Below are 20,863 nucleotides of genomic sequence, written 5' to 3' on the forward strand. Positions count from 1 at the left end.
GCAACCAGTTCTTCATCTATTGTGAGATTTTCATGCGGAATATAAGCATCTTGACATTTTTTTATAAAAAGTACAAAAATATTTCTTATTGGAGCTAATCGATCTGTCTGAATTCTCTCACTTCTTGTGGCTGTACTATCAAATCTTAGGTTGTTCAATAAAAAACCAAATCTATTTCGACTCATTGTATCGCGAAAAATGTCCATCCCAGTGCCATCAGTGGACCATAAATCTATTGTACTTTGACGACCAGAACGTACTAAACCTGATATAAAGAGTAACCCGAAAAGAGCTTTCATCTCCTCCTTTGTGGTTTCAAGTTTTTCATGATCACTAATAGTTTTGCATGCGTATTTTTTCATTCGTACAATTCACAATCACGTCAATCATTTCGTCAGTGATAAACAACTCAAAACACTGAAGAGGTGACATCTTGTTTCTAGCAACCGTTTTCACACCGGGTAAATGAGTTATAATATTTTCAGTTCTACTCCGAATATTACTTCTGTATTGCTCTTTTTGCCATTTTGTAACTCCATCTTTACCTGTATAATATGAAGTTCTATTTTGGCGTAGTTCCGAAAGTGGTATATCGTCATCACTGCCCGACTCTGAACAAGGCAACTCAGCTTCAAATTCGCTATTTGTATCACTTTGGATGCTCAAATGATCGGAGTCATTTTCAGATTCTTCCTCAAAATTCTCATTTTGTGACTCAAACTCATTTGTTTCATCTAAAAGTGCTCTTAATATATCTGAGTCTGTCAATTTAGACATATTCTTTTATAAATTGAAATCTGTAACAATTAATACCAATGAAAGACACTTAAACAAGTAATAAAAAACCAAAAATCTTCAATTATGCAACATACCTTTATAACGACGCGCTGAACGAGGTGGGGTATGTGATGCCCATGCGCACTTAAAACGCGCGTAACTAGCTTGGCGGCAGTCACCGGACTAACGTAAATGCGCTAATCGAAGCGGCAACATCGCATCTCCAGCTACTCAGAACATGTACTGCCGCGCTTTTATAGTTTTCAAATAATTTTGAATTATCGAGGACTGGGGTGTGTCACACCCCACCTAGTGCACGGAAGGTTAACAAACGAGCAAATAACACAACTTCTGCTGTATTAAATTGTTTTAAATAAAAGCTTTTTTTTTCACAAACATTTTTGGTTTCAACTTAAGTAAATCTTAGCCATACACAAATCTAGTTAAACTCCATTTAAATTCCTTCATTTAATTTCGTTCGTAACGAAGTTAAAATCTTAAGTCGAATTTATTTACATGAAAAATAATTGTGTTTGCTCGCAAACGAAAAAAAAAACCGACTTCAATACTTCGACAAGTAATACAACGTAGATCGACGAAAAAATAGTCAAGCAACTACGCGTTATCAAAGATTACTCAAAAAGTACTTATCAGATCTCGATAAAATTTATACACATAATAAACATCAGCTTTCGATTAAATTAAAAATTATCAAAATCGGTACACCCAGTAAAAAGTTATTGCGGATTTTCAAGAATTTCCATCAATTTCTCTGGGATCCCATCATCAGATCCTGGTTTCCTTATCATGGTACCAAACTAGGGATATCCACTTTCCAACAAAAAAAGAATTATCAAAATCGGTACATCCAGTAGAAAGTTATGCGGTATAATACAACGTAGGTCGACGAAAAAAGCGTCAAGTAAAAACGCATTATTAGATATAACTCGAAAAGTAGTTGTTAGATCTCAAATAAATTTAAATGGGACCAATTGGCACACACCACCTTTCGATTAAAACAAAATTTGTCGAAATCGGTCCACCCGGTCAAAAGTTCTGATGTAACCATACATAAAAAAAAAACAAAAAAATACAGTCGAATTGAGAACCTCCTCCTTTTTTGGAAGTCGGCTAAAAAACTAGTCAATAATAGGTAAAATGTTCTCAAAACGTCGCTGATGTGACGAATAAATAAACACCGAGGGAATTCCACATTTTTATTAGATTTTAAAAATAGAATACATATTATTATTTATATATCGATTTTAATTGTAACGTTGATAAAAATCACGAATGTTCGGGACTGTATAGCGAGTGTTGTGTTATTTTTAAAATAAAATAGCGTCAATATACTTATGCAATTTATTTTTCTTTTCCAGAAAATCTGTATTCCGGCTCCTTCCAGTGGCAATGGACAGACGGGCGAGTCTACGTTCCACTTCAGTATCAATAGCAATGCAGAAATGGAGGGTCCACAGGTAATAACCGCAAACATTATATAATATTATATCTAACAAACACAGTAATAACAAGAAAAACATCATCAAAACATTTTGACGCTATTTGTTTTTACACACAAGTTTCGTCATAAAACAGTACTTTTTAAAGTTGTTATTTTTGACAAATTCAACAATTCAAAAAACATACGACGAAAAAAAAAATACCCAATTGATATAAATTAATATATGAGTTATAAGTTGCAATGCTTTAGCAGTATTTGTTTTAATCAAATAAACAGTTTGTCTAAAATCTGAACGTACGAGGAGACTGAATGAAACTTTTCTCAACTTTCTAACATGCGTCGTATCGAGATGAAACGCGTCTTAGTTTCTTTTCCGGTCTCTAACCAGCCCAAAACTTAATACATTCTAATTAATATAAACTCGCCGGCTTAATACAACAATATCGTTCCAAAAATTACGAGTCCCAAATAATAGGCTCGTTTTCGATATTATTTGAACACTTATGTCGTTTAGAAACTTGTGCATTTTAAAGTACTTTTGTATACTAAATTAATGTATGTATAAAACGAGTTTTGTACATTTCAAACAAAACATAGAATTATAGTTATAATGTTAATTGCTTTTAATACTGTACCCATAATAAAATCATAAGTTATTTGGTTTTTACGAGTGTTGCAGGTATGATCGCTATCTACTTGCGTCAAGCGATTGTTATAATAAGTAAGGTAAATAAATACTTTGCTTATTATAAAAAAAATCCTGTCTCGATTCAACCTTGGACCTTGAGGTGTTTTTCTTAATAGTTTGACCGAACGCTCAATTGATATTCCACAAGATATGATGGAATTTAATACGAACAAGGTGTGCTCGATTCAATTTGTAGGTCGCTGGGCGGTAGCTGCCATAAGTTGAGGCCGAAGAATTTGTCATAGTAACTTATGTATGTCTTCGTAACTTCGTGTCCTGAATATTTTGATTACAAAAGAATCTAGAACGATCGACTGACTCCTGTATGTGTACTGTGATTAACAATCATTTAACGGATAAATGCCAAGTCAACAAAGTATCTTATATACTGGCGAATTATTATTTCATCTCATAACAATATTATCGGTATATGTTTAAGGTGACAAATGAATATAACTGGGTCGACGATAATAATTCGTCGTCGCAAGCTTAATAATAATATTCATTGTAAATAAATATAAAATGAAATAAATATAATTTTGTAAACGAGTTTTTCTACACGTAGGAAGCAATTATATCGAATGCTTTATTTGAGTTAGTAGTAGATTAATAAATAGCTACTAAAATGCTATCAAACCTTATTAAAATAATTTTGTTGACTTCTTTATACTTTGTTACTACCTAATTAGTTCTAGAGTTTTGTTTTTTAAAACATCTATGCATGAGATAACATTATATTCAACTAATTTTTTTAATTGGTTTGTTCGAACTTAATGTCGGGATCAACATAAAAATTTTAATCATTTATTTTCTTTAATTTAATTTGAATGTCTGCAAGATGTAACACTCTGATAATAATATATGCTTAATCGGCTTAATTACTTAAATGAAATTCTAAATGTATTTTAGGGCTCGTTCGAGTGCGTCAGGAGCGGCGGCGCGAGGCGCCTGGAGGCGTGTGGGCCGCTGCCGCGGAGGATGCGCGTGCACGCCAAAGACGACTCGTACGAGGCGACCAAGGACCGCATGTCCAAGACTATTGCTGCGGAACAGAGCAAATGGTCTGCTACTAAAAACAATGTTTCTTGAAAATTTAGAAGTTTAATCATATATATTTAAAAAAAAAAAAAAAAAAAAAAACGTAAATGGATATACATTTCAGAAATTAAATTTTTAAGTAATAAAAAGTTTGATAATAATGTTTCGGTATTAAAACTTCTGTATTTACATTTCAGTACCCGCGTCATTAAACCTAACCAAACGGATATAGGGCGACGCCTGACACGTCGACCCGCACATCCGACCTATTCAAATGGGCCTTCGGCCCAGTTAGCTGAACGTAGCGAAAGAGAGAGGCCTGAGCGACCGGAGCGACCCGAGAGGCCGGAGCGAGCTGACAGGCCGGAAAGACCTGAGAGACAAGAACGTTCAGAAAGGATGGAACGTGTGGAGAGGCCGGTTGTATTGCCAGTCGCGAACCGCGCTCCACCTCTGCAACACCCTCAGCCACACCCCCACCAGCCGCAACGGCCTCCTCCCAACCCCGACTTGACGAGGCGACCCTTAAAGTAAGTATCCGAAGAACTTTTTAAGTCGAATTCTATAAAATACATTAAAAAAAGGGCCAAGTGGTTGTTATGTAGTTAATTTAAAAAAAAATGATTGTAAACAAACTAGCTCTATATTATAGTTGCAAAGATACGTTAAGACGTATATTTGATAAAGTAATATCAACAATAATAGTTCACTACAGTCTCACACTCAATACTCAATCTACAAACGGTGTTTTTGAACCGGTCATCAGTTACTGATATTATTATCTTATCATGCTAACGAACATAATTAGTGTATGTTATTGGGAATTTCCCATCAATATTCCCATCTTACTACAAATGGGGGCTATTTCAAGGAGTAATAAATATTACCAAATTATCTGCCATTGTTCTACTGACAATATGAAATTGTTGTGTAAATCTTATACTAATAAATAGAGAGCAGTTTTCTTGTTCGGTTATACTGCGAAAACTACTGAACCGACCGGAATGATATACCATAATGCAGCGTGTTTCGAAAAAGGTTTTAGTATATGATATGGGGGTACCTATCGTGTAAAAAAATATGGACGGACAGAGGTCGCTAGTGTATACATATTTAACATCAAATAAAGTAATAATAATTCTTTATCCCAGTTAAAATCGTAGGCGTTAATGATATTAAAAAAGAATGTTAACAATTTTATTTAACAAATAAAAAATCATAGTTTATGTATACTAAAAACTAACTACAACACTTAACTGTGGTAGGGCACAGCAGGAAATTTTCTGCTCAAAATACGGAGCAAAACGACTAGGGTAATATCTCGACCTTACAGGAGATCACAGCTAAATAGTACTATATTCAAGCAGTGTTGTGTTCCTGTTGGTGAGTAAGGTGATCAAAGCTCCTAGCGGGAATTGGTGATAGGGTCGGCAACGCGCTTGCGATGCTTCTGGTGTTACAGGCCCAGATGAGCCGTACGATTGTATGCCGACATAGCTATAAAATAAAACACAGATATGATTTTATTAAAAACATTTTTTCAGTTATCAGCTAGTATAAAATTTAATAAACAACTGAATCAATAAATTGACGTGGCGCATCATAATCGGTCGATAAGTTGATGCTAGTGTAATATGTCTTTCAATTCCGTTGACCATTTATATACATCTTTCAACATTATCTTGAATTTTCTAAGATATAGTTATCATTTGTAATAATTTACTCAATGGTTGTTGTTTTCCTGTAACTTGTAAAGCTTAAAAAAATATCCATTAAATTATTTCTATATCTTTGTCAATGTAAGATGATAAACCTAAAATGCTTAGAAATTAATTGTGTGCCCAAATTTAAAAAAATCACCAAATGTGTTGTGTAAATACAACATTAGTCAAGTCTAATTTTAAGTTTCTTTTTGAATGATATTATCATATTATCGTTATCATTAACAGTGATAATATTCGGATGGGGAAATTGTGGTTTTAAATAAAAAATAACATTTGAGTGTCAGAAGAAAAACAAAACTTAAATAAAAGCGATCTACTTTGGATTTCTATGCGAATGAAGAAGTGTCACTTTCCATTATTGATTTTGTAATGTAAGCCTAACTTAAACATGGCGATTATAGTGCTTGCGACGGCTGACTCACGCGCAACCAAGGTTGTACACAAATTATTATAAAGCCAAAGCAAGTCAATGGCAATAATTCAGAACTCGTGATTTCAATGCGTCGGTGGAATATTTTATGCATTTTCCGAATAAAATTTCGTTGTCAGCTAATAGACAAATAATGCTAAAATGTGACAGTTGCTTGGTGATATGCCTTTGATGCATTTTATTAATTTCATATTAAAAGTTACATAATAATATTTTGACTTCTTACTTTTATAAATAATAGCATAGTCAGAATTTTTTATAATAATAAACGATTTACACTCAACAGCCTGCACTAGGATTTGGATTGACACAGGATTGTCGGGAGTCCAGAAACACACACAATATACAAGCAAAAACGCCCAGACCACGGCGAACATCTGTATGGCTAACAAAAATGAATGCCATGTGCGGGGATCGAACCTGCAACGGCCAGAGCTGTGACCGTTCCGCTAGCGTGTCAATTTTATCTTTTTTTTGCCGACATCATAACTACCGCCGGCTAACTTTACTTATTATATACTGACATAAAAATAAGAACAATCTAATAAAGTAGTAATATCTTATGGCCAATAAGTATTCTTCATTATTACACCGTGATAATTACCGCTTAGTAGGTTCAATAAAAAAATGTTTACATTAAAGTCCGTGAATTACTGTTTTTTTCCTCAATGTATAACGTAAATGGTTCTGTTTATAATGAACTGAGTCACAGCTAAATGTAAAACAAAACATTTTTTTTTTCTTTACAGAGAAAGACTTATACAATTATTAGCACTGAAACCCTTCAAGAAGCCCGAGTTGTACGCGAGACTCATGAGCGGTAAGATTATATATTCAAGTAATGAAATACGATGTTATAATTCTCAACTTAACACTAATTCATATTATTTCTCAGAGGGTCTCAAGGAAAAGGAACGCAGTATGGTAAACAAGTTTCTGCCAGAGATCGGGACGCTCAAGGATAATTGTTACCACTTACGTAGGCACATATGGAACGATGTCAATGAAGATTGGTCCTTCTATACCGAGGAAGAGAAACGCATGCTCAAGAGGTTGGGAATTTTTAATAATAATAATAATTCTCTTTATTTTAAACAACAACATTCGACACAATAACATGTCACAAATAAAGAATAATGTACAAAGGTGGTCTTATCGCTAGAAGAACGATCTCTTCCAGACAACCTTTAGGCATATAGGACACAGCGTAGTGAAAGCGGTAGAGAAGTGCACACAGAAAAGTGACGATAGTCACCTAGAACTATATCAATTATCGAGTACAAATACAAATACATATACAGCATAATACATACATACATACATATATATATACATACACACAAACATACACACACACACACACACACACACACACATCGCATAAGTAATACTATATTTATAAACGAAATACATGTAAGTGACAAATAGTGCGCCTTGAGGTATTTTTTAAAGCAAGACAGGGATTGGGCTTGTTTTATAGGAAGAGGTAGAGCGTTCCAAAGTTGTACAGCTTTAACTGAAAAAGAATTGGAGTAAAAAGGAGTAGTGTGAGCTGGAGTTTCGAGCATCAAAGTAGACTCATAATTTAATATATCATCGACATGTTTAATTGTACTATTAATTGTAATCTTCTTCCGCTGTTCATGGAAATGGAAACCTGATGCTAATCAAATTGTTTTAATATATTGTATTTTGAGGAAAAACAGATGTTAGTATTACGAATTTAAGATGTTTTTAATTCTCAAAAGACGATATATTCGTGAAATCAAAATCAGCTTAATTCAAGTAAGGTCCAAAATCACTTTTGTATCGTCTGTCGTATTGATATAGTCCTTGACTTCCATTAAAAATAACAGATCTCACTCGGGCGTCACCACTGTCCTCAGTTTCTAACACCAAGCACGTCGACGATTAGTTACGACTAGCTAGCATTTATCGCTATGGGTGTAAAGCCGGTGTAACATAAAGTAAACACGTTAGCTATCAAAAATACTTCAATTTACATCGACAAGTAATAAAACTAACTAAAAAATAGCTATATAAACTAAAAAATAGTAAATTAAAAAACGGGTTATTAAGGATAATTCAATCAACAGTTTTCGAAAAAAAAAAAACGAATATAAAAAATAGTTGAAATGTGAATGTCTCCTATTCTTTAAATCGTTTCATGCTAGCTCTTCACTCTCGTCGAAGTCAGGCGAGGCGAGGTTTGACGAAGTTAAGCGAGGCGAGACAACACGAGGTTGTATCCATCTTCACTCTCGCCTTTGTTCACTTCTCTCTGTGTCGCGTGCATAATGCACGTGCTCGAACTAACAAGTGCCGCGACTTTATGCGTCTTTGCGTATATGAATTTTGTTAACGTATATCACACTTATAAAGTTAAAAAGCGTTGGAGAAGAAGGCGATGGTGGATAACATCTATACACCATAACATACTGACGGAATGAACGCGAGAATGTGGACGCCGCGCTTTGCCTCGTCTACCGCCGGACCTCGCGTCCTTTGACTCGCGCCCAAAAAACCGACTTCAGACGGAGACCAGACGAGGCGAGGCGAGGCGCGGCGATGTGACGCGAGGGCTCCGACTGCATTCTCGTGCTCGCGTTCCCTCGCCTGACCTCGACGAGAGTGAAGAGCTAGCTTTAAAAACACTCGAAAATTAAATTTTAACCGTATTTAAACTCCGATTTAAAGTCGGTTAAAATAACCCACAGGCGGAAACCTCAAAATCTAACACCGCCGCTGAGCAGCGACTCCGCCAACTCGCTGTCGCCGCGCGCCTCGCCCGGCAAGCGCGCCGGCGCCGCGGACGACGCGCCCGCCGTCAAGAAGCAGCGCATCTCGCACTACCGCCGGCCCTCGCCGCCCTCCTCCGGGTACGCGACCACCTCCTCGGGCGAGCGGCACGCCTCCGACACCGAGGACGACCGCGCCGTGGGTGAGTGACGGCGCTGCGGCACCGCTGCTTCCCGTGCATTTCGACACCAGCAATTTATACTAAGCTAACTCTTAAAAGTGAACTTTACAATAAAGGTTTATAAAAGGGAAAAACGTGATACCTTTTATATTAATTAAGAAACTTATTTGAAATTTGGTATCTTTAATAGTTAATTTATTCATTGCAATTTCACAATTTTTTTTTATTACATATAAAAACACATTTTATCAAGTTCACATTAAAAAACAAACTTATCGAAAAATCGAATTGGCGTAGTATAAATTGTTGGTGTCGATTTGTTTACACGTCTAGGTCAGCATCTAGGAGAGCACGCTAGCCATCGGTCCCGGTTATTATCATAAATACCTGATCTGATCGTTGCTCATAAAAGGGAACATGTACACAAACCTGCAGTGGAGCAGCGTGGTGGATTAAACTCCAATCCTTCTCCTTCATGGAAAAGGAGGCCTATTCCCAGCAGTGGGAGGTTACAGGCTGGATGCGATGCGAATGCGAAGTCAGCAAACAAGCTTAATGCCCATCTGACGGTAAACGTCAGGCTGCAACACCAGAGCAGAAGCGAGGGCATTGATTTTACCCCCGATCATCCCTGGGAGCTCTGGTCAACTTACCACAGAAACACAAAACTACTTGAGAGCATATTTATCTTGTATTATCAAGTATCAATCTTAAATTGTCTAGGTAGGTCTAGTAGTACTTTCACTAGGCTCGTGTCTTAGTTAACTTAGAATATGTGTTTGGTACAAACATACGATGACAACTTTAGGAAGAGATCTATTTAATTTCCATACTCTTTCAAGTATAATTATCATCTCAATTTATGCTTTTTACGTGTGTCCCCCACACAAGTTTTATCAAGTATACGTAAATATGTATTTATTCAAAAAAAGAAAAAAAAGGGTCAAGATTATTCTTGTTATACAAAACACCAAAAATATTTAAAAGAAGACAAACCATAACCCACAGTTTATGATATCAGTTTCTGAGGCCAACAAAGTCTTGGAAGCTTTTGACAGTTGCGAGTCGTAATTCCCATCCATTCATATAATGTATATTCCTTACGAATTTGTTGCATTTTCAACAGCAAATATTGATATAACTTTCAATTAGTCATTTCGTAATTATAACCAAACGTTATTTAAATTACTCATTTACACATTTAGCCATATTTAAATAGAAAATGTACATGACCTCGTTACTAATGCAATAAGCAATCCTGTCCAAATAGATACGGGATTATGAAATTTGGCATATTTCCTAACAAAATGTTCACATTACCAACACAAAACAAAGACAATATTATCATTATTGTTTTTTTCCTTAAAGATCTTGAATAAATAATGAGAAAATATCCTCGTCAAACTAAGTACATTTATTATTTTAAGCAATATAATTATATAGTGTTTTTATAACTTTACAAAAAACAATATATATATTATATCACACACACGTACTAAATATTATTACTGTTTGTATATTAAATATTAAACAGTCAGCTCAACATTTTTCATATACATGCAAATGTCTCCATGACAATTATATAAAATTTATCGTAATTACATTTTCGAACCACTAATTTCCGTCAATTCGACCACATCCTACGAAACTTGTAGTTTAAAGAATACAAAGAAAAAAATAACGACAGCAAGATAATTTAATGGTTAATATGTACAAATCGAATGTTAAGTAATATTTTTAAACTAAAAATCATGCTCAATTTTCATATAGAAATTCTTAAGTGGCTTGGAAACTGTATAACATTACATTTATTGAGAATATTTATAATGGTACGTCAACAATGAAATAATTTCTCATATTTATAGAAGAGTCAAGGAAAACTTTTTTTATAAAACAACAAAAAAGTCACGATCAACAATACCGACAAAATGTAATGGAATATTAATTAACCTTGAAATTTAGAATTAGTTTTTTCTCTTCATTCTGTATATTCAAATTAGAACAATTCTGTCATTTTTCAGCGTGTACTTAAACGTTTTTATAATTAAAGATAGATAACACAACGGTAACTCAGTGTGAATTTGTTATTGACTTTATTCCATACATTAACCTGACTACCAACCTACTTAACACTTGTGTAGTTATGTGCTTCGTATGACAAATACAATATGAGATACTCATTTACAATTCAATCATATTCTTTTGTGTATAAGACTGTAATAAAATATAGTAAAATGATCAAAATAAATTCATTTAATATTTAACTATAATTACAAGCAAAACGAGTGAAGATGGTGAATTTTCAGTGTGGATCTTATCATCATCATTGACATGATATGTCAGTCAGTATTTAATGATAATAAATTGTAGTTACCTATATTTAAAAATGAACATAAATATATTGCAAAATAATAACATAAGTATTTTTGTTTCTTTCTTTCAGTTAAAAAGGACAATGGTTACACACTCAATTTTACTACAGTCAAGGATCTCTGTCCCAGTCCTGTCAAGACCAACGGCTTTAGTAGAAGTAGTCCTCCAGTAGAGCAAACAACTATCACAGGTAAGTATCTGCTAGCTATTTTTAATATTATAATTATGTAATATTTACTCTATTTTAGTTTTTTTTCTAGTATTTAACTATTACAGTTAATAATCTAAGAGTATTATTACATAACAAATAAAGTTACATGCTTTTCGTTATGCAATGATAATAATGTTATATTACGTTCTTACTTTAATAGATCTAATAATACTAAAATATAAAAAAAAATATATTTTTTGTTCCAGTTAAAGACATCGCAAATCCGGAACCTATAGAAAATACAGCTTTAACGTCTGTGCCTGAAGAGAATGTGACTGAATTGGTAGATCTTGAAAGGTATTTATTACTTAGAGTTATCATATATATAGAAAGTACATTTATACAAACCATACCAGAAAAGTCTTGATTATAAAACCAAAGGTGATAATAATGATTCCTTATACAATAATAAAATAATGAAGTTTTAATGACTTCTCTGTGATTTGTAGAATATGTAATAGACTTGGATGAAGTAACTATTATTAACATGAAATAGTACTTCGTACTAGATGAATTTGTGTAATGTTAAAATAAAACTTAAGACAGTGTTTAGACAGGGTTTTTTTTTTTTGGGTAAAAATCTGGAGCACTTATTTCTAGTTGTTAAACAGTGGGAGTATTTAGTAACAGACTAGTGAGACTCACTTTGTACCTTGCTTTCGCAGGCTATCTCGGGTGGCCATAGGTCAACTGTGGTGTGCGGACCACTAATTGAATAATTGTTTCTCAAATATAAAAATAAATATCTATAACATACGCACGGTGAACTGTTCCTAATGTGCGCAACTGAATGCTCGTGTTTTTGAATTCGATAAATACTATATAAATAATATATAATCATTTATGATGTTAGTAAACATCGTCGATATTCCAGACAATACCCGCCAATAACGTCGTCGTCGACGCGGCGCGCGTACAAGAACGAGTTTGCGACGCTGTACTCCGAGTACCAGGCGCTGTACGAGCGCGTGGCGCGGGTCGCCGCGCTCTTCACGAGCCTCGAGCAACAGCTCAAGCACGCGGAGCCACGGTCCCCGCAGCACCGGGTGCGTACTCTACACACGATCTACACTCTACACAAGCGCTACACTATACACGCTCTACACTCTACACTCACTCTACCCACGCTCTACACTTACTCTACCCACGCTCTACACTCACTCTACCCACGTTCTACACTTACTCTACCCACGCTCTACACTCGCTCTACCCACGCTCTACACTCCCTCTACCCACGCTCTACACTCCCTCTACCCACGCTCTACACTCGCTCTACCCACGCTCTACACTCGCTCTACACTCACTCTACCCTCACTCTACCCATGTTCTACACTCACTCTACCCACGCTCTACACTTACTCTACACGTGCTCCATTTACACTCTACTAGCACTCGATTCGCTCTACAATGAGTTTATTGGAACACTACTACGAGGATCTGGAAACACACACAACACACAAGCATGAACACCAGACAAAGATATGTATATCTTATATAAACTGCATCAGCCAATTGCTGTGACCAGTGCAGAAACGTGTCTTTCTTTTGTTTCTCGCATTCTGAAATGTTTTACTATTATTATATCTGTTCTCTGTTCATATGTTGGATACTCTTAATACACACCTACCTCTTTTACTAGCTCAACCACACACTAATAAACTTTACTAGACATACATACACTTTACTGGGTAAGTTATTGCAGGTCATAACACTACCATTTGTAACTTAACACTACCATATTAACTCAATTACTAGTTTTTTTTTTACATCAATCAAACTGGCTCTGTATATTTTAACTAGCTGTTTATTTTATACGAACGTTGCCAGGAAAACAATACAATGTTAGAGGTCTCACAATAACACAATATAACAAACAATTTTTTTTAAGGAATGTCATATAATTAGTTCCTTAATTGTAATATAAATGTTCAGAAATTGCGTACATTTAAAATACCTGTGTGTAGTCTGACCTGAAAAGTATGTAATGGAAAATTACAACAAATTCACACTTCTCTTTTAAGTATTTCTATATAGAGTAATGATATAAATAACTTTACTCTCTTTTCGAAACAATCTCGTGTATGTTATTAAAAGCAAGGCCAACTCCTTACGACTCTAAAAAGGTTAGCGGTTAGCTCGATTCAAGGTCTTATGAATAAACTAAATATACATTTTTTATTTAAAAATACTGATTTTAACTTTATACTTTGTTTGAATATGAAAATATATTTTAAATAGTTATCTTGCTTTGTTTCTAATGTTATTATAAAATTTTAGTGAGGTCAATACTTTCCATAATTGCCATTAATACATGTTAAAGTTGGTTTAACAAGGTTAAAACTTTCCGGGGCGTATAATTTTAAATAAGTGCACACGAAGAATGCAATTATCGGTAATTGTTACTTTTAATTAACAACAATAATTTACTGTATATACGTACATATCAACATAGTTTCGTTCTAACTTTTTAAACTTGTTTCTAAATAATTAGAATTTTTATTACCCATGTTAAATGAGTCTACAATTAGAATATTATCTGTGTTCCAGAGCATAGAACAGCGCATAGTGGAGGAGTACCAGCGCACGCGCAACGACCTCACGTACCAGCGCGACAGGCGGCGCGTCAACTTCCTGCACCGCAAGCTCAACCACATCAAGCGCATGGTGCAGCACTACGACCAGCTGGTGAGCCCCGCCGTACTTGCTTAGCACGGGCCGTTCCGGCGATCCCAGTTACGAGCCATCCACATATTACGATGACCCCTCCTCCGTCTACGTCTCACCTGGTCACAGAGGCCCCATCACACGTCACATATTTTGCAATTTCATACCTAGATATTAATCAAAACAACGGTCTGGCCGTTATTTTTTTTTTTAAATTATTTTTCATTTACATACCTACACATAGGTATGAATATTTATAAATCGGTATAGTGAGTGTCAATTCAACAACAATGTGATGCACCCTTATGTTAGTGCGCAGTGTCCTTGTATTCAGAAAATATATGTAAAAAAATGACATTTAAACATCCACAATGTCGCACATATAAGTTGTGATGTTCTATACTTAGCCGTGTCCGATGAAGTGTCAAAGATAAATGTCATTAAGACACTGATTATTGCAAACAAGTATGTCTAAAGTGCAGTCCAATTGCAATTTAAAAGCTATGTCTAAACAGTCTATGTACATTGATACCTCTGATAGGCCCACTCGACATTTTTATACATCGTCATTTGACTGTGATTAAAATATATCTGCTATTTCGAGTTAGTTACTTTGTATATTTTAAATAAATATTATATTTTTGTTTTGGTAAATATCCTGCATTAAATGTAGGTACAAAACTTCGTAATTTCTTCTCCCATGATATACTTATAGATTTCTGCTTAATCTGCTTCTTGATCTGATTACTATTTTTTCATTGTTTTGTATTGTAAAATTAACAATTTAAACAATTTATGATTTATTTTAGCGTTATATATTTATGTTATTTATTTCCTAATATATGCACGTTATTATATGACCAGTATAAATTGGATAATAATATATTGCATAAAAAATCAAGGCCATTTAAATAAATCCATTCAAAAATAACGTAATAAAACTGATTATTGTTCTCAAAGCTCTGTAAAAATCTGCTTCAATCTAGTTTATTAGGTACTTAAATTGTTTTAACATTTATGAAAGCTTGTTACAATTAAATTTTTAAATTTTATGAAGTATATATACCGCATTAATATTTTTAGTAAATATATATATATATATATATATATACTATATCCCTAAACTATGGGACTAATAAGAATTATGAAATTATTTTTCTTAGCAATTTTAGATTATAAGACATAAAAATAACGATTAGTTAAAAATGAAACAAATTCAGTTTCTGTAAACAATTTTCTTTTTAGTTTTATTTTCGAACTCCAACTCCAATAAAGGGTTAATATCCAAAACTTAAGTCGATTAAATGAAAATGAATTTTACTTACATTTAAATTAATCGTTTAAATCGGTGCATTATATATTTTTTCAAATTGCGCAACTCATTTGGTTTTTTTTTTTATTGCATGAAAGTAATAAATTTAAAATATAAAATAATTCAAATGAAAGGGAATCGTTCAAATTTGTAAAAATGTAAATCTAATCAAATCTAAACAAACCTTCATTAGTACATAAATTTTCAAGTCTGTAACACGATTAATGGACTATGGAGATATACCAGTAAGTATTTGATGAAACGAAAACAATAAATTTATCAAATTATAATATTAATTAATAATTTCGTCGTATAATTAGATTGGCCGATCAATTAAATTATTACGGTTCCTTATGTTGAATTTTAAAGACACTCGAGGTTTGTTTATATATAACACGATTATAAACCACATTGACGTAATATTTAAATATCAATTACGTCAATGAATTATGGTAAATAATATTGTTTGCGCAAAACATTGCACGTTATGATTTCGAAATACTTGGAAATGTTAGAATATTTGTGTAGTAACTGATATGTACTTAGTTTACATTTGTACGATGGTAGAAGATAATTATGGCCATGCTTCTAACATTGAACATGGAATAAAACAAAATATTATTTATCCTTCATTCCTCGTATTTTTTTTTAAATCAAAAAATGTTAACACAAGTTCAATTTTTAATAAACACAATTTAATTTGACGTCGTTTTAATATATAACTAATACAACCTTTTGGTTTTGCAATGCAATAGCTATGTGGTTGATATAACTCATTTTTATTACTGTTGCTTCAGCAGAGTACAATGACAATATTTTGTACTTTTAGTATCTGATACGCTAAAGTATAATTATAAGTAAATATTTCAAATTATCTATTCACACGTTCTATATGTAAATAAATAAAAATATTTACACAATACACACACGGTCGTCTGTTCCTAAAGTAAGCAACTTAATGGCTTGTGTTATAGGTAACAGCCAACTGGTATATGGTTACATATATTTTTTTTCGATAAACATACTTATAAATAATACATATATAAATACATAAATAAATATTTATATTACACCCAGACTCGGGGTGGGAATCGAACCCACAACCCTCGGAGCAGAAAGCGGGGTCACTACAAACTGCGCCAACGGGCTAGTCATATGTGTATTAAAATAATAACTGCGTGCGCATTTTACATTTTCGTAACTGTATTTGCACGACAATGTGTATATAGAACGAATTGAGATGGTTTAATTCGTGTGTACTGTGTACTGTCTTTACTGTGCAGTGTGTACTGTGCGCAGCGCGTACTGTGCACAGCGCGTACTGTGCGCAGCGCGTACTGTGCAGCGCGGAGGTAACGAGCGTGTTGTCCGCAGCGCCACCTGAAGGCGGAGCGCGTGCCGGCGGCGAGCACGACGCAGGCGTACTGACACGCGCGCCGCGCGACCGTCGTCTCCAGCGCCGCGAGCCAAATTGCAGTATTCTAGGTGCCTCGAGAGTGGGATGAGATTTGTACTGTCGATACTCCTATTGCCTTAATGTCGGGCCGGCCGTTGAAAGGTGTCGTTGTCGCTGCGAGTTCTGTCCTCAAACGTTATTTCTTTATATTTCGTATTTGTCGCTGGTTTTAATATAATAATTTTTTATAACAGTATGAAAAATTTAGTTTACATACAAAACTTAAATATTGACCGTAATTTTTTTAGTTGTCGGTCACACAGTTTCTGTTAGTTTTTTTTGACTCCTCCTAGCGACAGACTCGTTTGCGACGGCGACAGTCTTCAACGGTTCCCCCGCTAAACTAGAAACGTAGCGATCGATTATGAAAGATTTAAATTTTATCGTATAATGTACGAATCGGTCGAAATTTTATATGTGTATTTACACACATAAGCGTTCTGACAATTTGGTAAATGTAAGTATTGTTGTTTGGTCAAATATATTTAGTTAAAATTGTTACATTGCAGCTGAATGTTTTTAATTTTACGGTTCTTCCATTATTTCTAAAAAGGAAACGATCTATTTGAAATGACAAATCGAGACACCAAGCGCAGGCATACTCGTATGCCTTCGCCTTACCGGATATGAGGGCCCATATTGAATTTTAAGAAAACATTTATAAACCTAGCTAATTATATTATTACATATTTTCGGACATTAATTGTATTAAATGTATATCAAACTATTTTTTTACCAATGGCTTGTATATTTCTGCTTTAATTACTTTCTCCTTCGGATAATGAAATTTCATGTTAATAGATTATTGATTAAAGCAGAAAGCTACAAAATAAGGTTAATAATATTGTACCATAATGTTATTTGCTATTGTTAGTAGTGAAGGATCTTGACGATCGCAAGCGACATTTCAATGTTCTATAGGTCCTTATCTTTGTTTTTTATCATTGGTTTTTATAATGTAAATATCTGAAAACTTATATATTTTAATAAACGAATAAGTACATAATAGTCCAATAGTAGATGATTGTTCGTCCACACTTTATTCCACACTATAAATATTGCCGTCTGATGTTATTGTTGTCCAAATAAAATTCACTTATAAAGTTGCCAGCGTTTACCCTCAATATCATTTCTCTTATACATCGCCTTTAAAAGGATGGATCGATTGTCAATAATTTCAATTTTGATGTCAATTGAGAGAACTTGACCATTAAAAATTTAAAAACACTGTCGATTATATCTTTGACGCTATATCGTCCCCTTCGCTTCTAAACAATCCATCCATTTTTTAATGTTGGACGTTCATTTTGTACGCGTCTTGCCCAGCTTGCATGTTGTATATAGTAACATATAGAAAGATATATCATGTTCTTGTTAAATTTTAACGTGGGTAGTGTAATATTTTCAGTTTTTTCCTCTTTATTAATAATATAATTACACATTATTATTATATTAATATTTGTTCAACTGTTTTGACTCGGTCGTGTCATTGACGTTAAAAGATCTTGTAAATATCTCAATGGCTTTAAAACAAACACTCATTGATGTCACAAATTAAACTCTCGAAAGAGATGAACAATTAGTTATAAAAAAATGTCGGAAATGATACGACCGAGATTGAATACGTATACGTGGTCATAGTTTTTGCCAAAATTATAAATACATATTATATTTAATTAGTTTTTAATTACTAAAAAACGTCTCGAGTTAGCAACAACCGGCCAGTGTTGAACATCCACTAGAAGTAAGGAAACATTCTGGTCCTCTTCAGAATAACCCTCCAATTCACAATAAAATGTAGTTTTTTTAGTCTGCATTGGGATTTTTCGATGTATAATGGAGCCTTTTTCAACCTTGCTTGTGAATATATGTACTTCTATAAATCAATTAAAATTTAATTTTAATACATTCGATTATTATTATCAAATTTAGTTTTAACAATGAGCTACCTGTTTTAAATTTACTTACGAATTTACTTACTTTACGTTCTCGAAAGAGAGCTCCGTCGTAAACCCAATGTAAGAAAAGCCGTCTTTCGTATTTTGTCCTAAAACTAACGTCCATATTTTTGAAAATGATTTAGCGTTAAGTAATTCTGATTGAATCAATGAAATAAATTAGTTTTTGTGAGTCCACTGTATCCGATACGGAATCATTATAAGCTGCAAAATCGTCAAAGTTAAAGATTGTAAAAATGTGGTCAATATCTTGTTTTAAAAAGTTGATGTACAGAGCGATAATTTGTTTTTGTTCATTCATTTAATGCTTGTCCAAGTAAATTTTTAAGATAATCATTACTATTAAACAGCTTCATATTGAATTAAAATTGACTACATTTTTAACATCTTTAAGATAATGCGGCTTCATAATGGAAGTCCTTATTTTTTACTATCATCTTAAAATTGTTTTCGTATAATGTATATAACTACTGATTTGTTATGAATTCGTATTTAATATATATTTTCTAATATATATACTAGCGTAACACATTGATGTAGGTTTACGAAACCTTGTTATTGATGCTGTTGTTTCAGTTAATTTTTGTCAATTAATATGTCAAACGGCGTTGCTATTTCACTATTTGTTTTTTGTAAAGAATACGGTCAATTGTTTTGTACGTAACGACACAATGTTTACCTATGTATGTAATTAAATTGGTCAATTTTAACACAAGTAAGTGCCCTTTGTTTGCTCACACGTTTGTTAATTTTATCATTTTACTCATAAAAATGCTCAATATTGCGGTCATGATATTAGATAATTAAACTTCGCTTTGGAATATTAATTTATTATGTTTCACTATTTATTTTCGAACTCATCCTTTCATTTGAAATTCTTATATAGTGAACGCGTCGATGAATTATCCATGCCACGTATGGTTTTGTCGTGTTGAACATCTACGTGAAACTGCTTGCCCGTACTAACGCTGAGGTCTTGAGTGGTCGCGACTCTAGCGTAGACGATCATCACAAAACATCCTCTGTTGGAAACACAAAAAACGATTCGGTAGGGACGAAACCGTTAAAATGTTATTGTTACCAGTAGTTTTAGCAACGATTGTTTTATTATAGTATATAATATCCATAAAATATTATTAAACATTTGTTTTCTCGAGAAGTAATTTTTTTATGTTGAAATCGAAACTGTTATGATTGAAGTGGACATTACGAAGATGCATTCCATTCGTTTCGAGTTTCTGTTGGGCACTGTTCAGTGATGCACTTACTAATGGTTGAGAAACGACTATTTTAGACTTATTTTCGATCGTCTCGATATTTGTATTCAATATTCTAACTAGAAGTCTGAGAGTACAGACTAACTGGCGTGCGCCGTGTGATCTAATATATAATATATGAGTGCATCAATTACATACCATGTGCAGACCATTATAATTGTAAATAAATTTTATATAGAAAGATATATCACCCCTTGGCAATTTAAACGATATCTAAAGTACCGTCACAAAGGAGATGTCAAACGTTGCTCGATTGTTACCGAATAAGTTATTAGAAGGTTGGACAGAAATATTTGTATTTTGTCATATTTATACAAATGAAAATGACTCGAAGAAAATAATATCATAGCCCATTTGTACAGTGTAGGGGATATTTAGAATCTAGTAACATCAAACATTTTTCTTAAATCCTAGTTAGTGATATATTAGTAATACTAATTCCCAAATGTATATTGATATTTGGTACATGAAAAACGCGTGACGAATCCTATTTCGCGTTATAACGTTTTCATTTTAATTAAGTAGGTCGTGAGTCAATCAGGTTGTATTAACCCCATTAGTAATCTTAACAAT

At 33.6% G+C, this 20,863-nt stretch overlaps 1 protein-coding gene and 1 long non-coding RNA gene across 2 annotated transcripts in view; one reads left to right on the forward strand and one right to left on the reverse strand.

Annotated features, from left to right (window-relative positions):
- LOC123659312 (RNA polymerase II elongation factor Ell) overlaps positions 1-19,840 on the forward strand; it is a 59,661-nt gene extending 39,821 nt beyond the window's left edge. Inside the window, exons 3-13 of the mRNA XM_045594561.1 lie at positions 2,157-2,255; positions 3,837-3,988; positions 4,163-4,495; positions 6,869-6,939; positions 7,015-7,171; positions 8,837-9,060; positions 11,483-11,602; positions 11,830-11,920; positions 12,498-12,669; positions 14,171-14,308; positions 16,974-19,840. Coding sequence (XP_045450517.1) covers positions 2,157-2,255; positions 3,837-3,988; positions 4,163-4,495; positions 6,869-6,939; positions 7,015-7,171; positions 8,837-9,060; positions 11,483-11,602; positions 11,830-11,920; positions 12,498-12,669; positions 14,171-14,308; positions 16,974-17,027 — 1,611 coding nt within the window. The 3' untranslated portion in view covers positions 17,028-19,840. The remainder of the gene's footprint in view (positions 1-2,156; positions 2,256-3,836; positions 3,989-4,162; positions 4,496-6,868; positions 6,940-7,014; positions 7,172-8,836; positions 9,061-11,482; positions 11,603-11,829; positions 11,921-12,497; positions 12,670-14,170; positions 14,309-16,973) is intronic.
- Positions 700-1,108, reverse strand: LOC123659313. Its single transcript, XR_006744004.1, has 2 exons — positions 873-1,108; positions 700-797 (listed from the first exon to the last, which is right to left on the reverse strand). It is a non-coding gene; the product is annotated as an uncharacterized LOC123659313 (long non-coding RNA).
- Positions 19,841-20,863: the final 1,023 nt, after the last annotated feature.

This window comes from Melitaea cinxia, chromosome 13 (assembly GCF_905220565.1).
Source record: "Melitaea cinxia chromosome 13, ilMelCinx1.1, whole genome shotgun sequence".
Taxonomy (NCBI): domain Eukaryota; kingdom Metazoa; phylum Arthropoda; class Insecta; order Lepidoptera; family Nymphalidae; genus Melitaea; species Melitaea cinxia.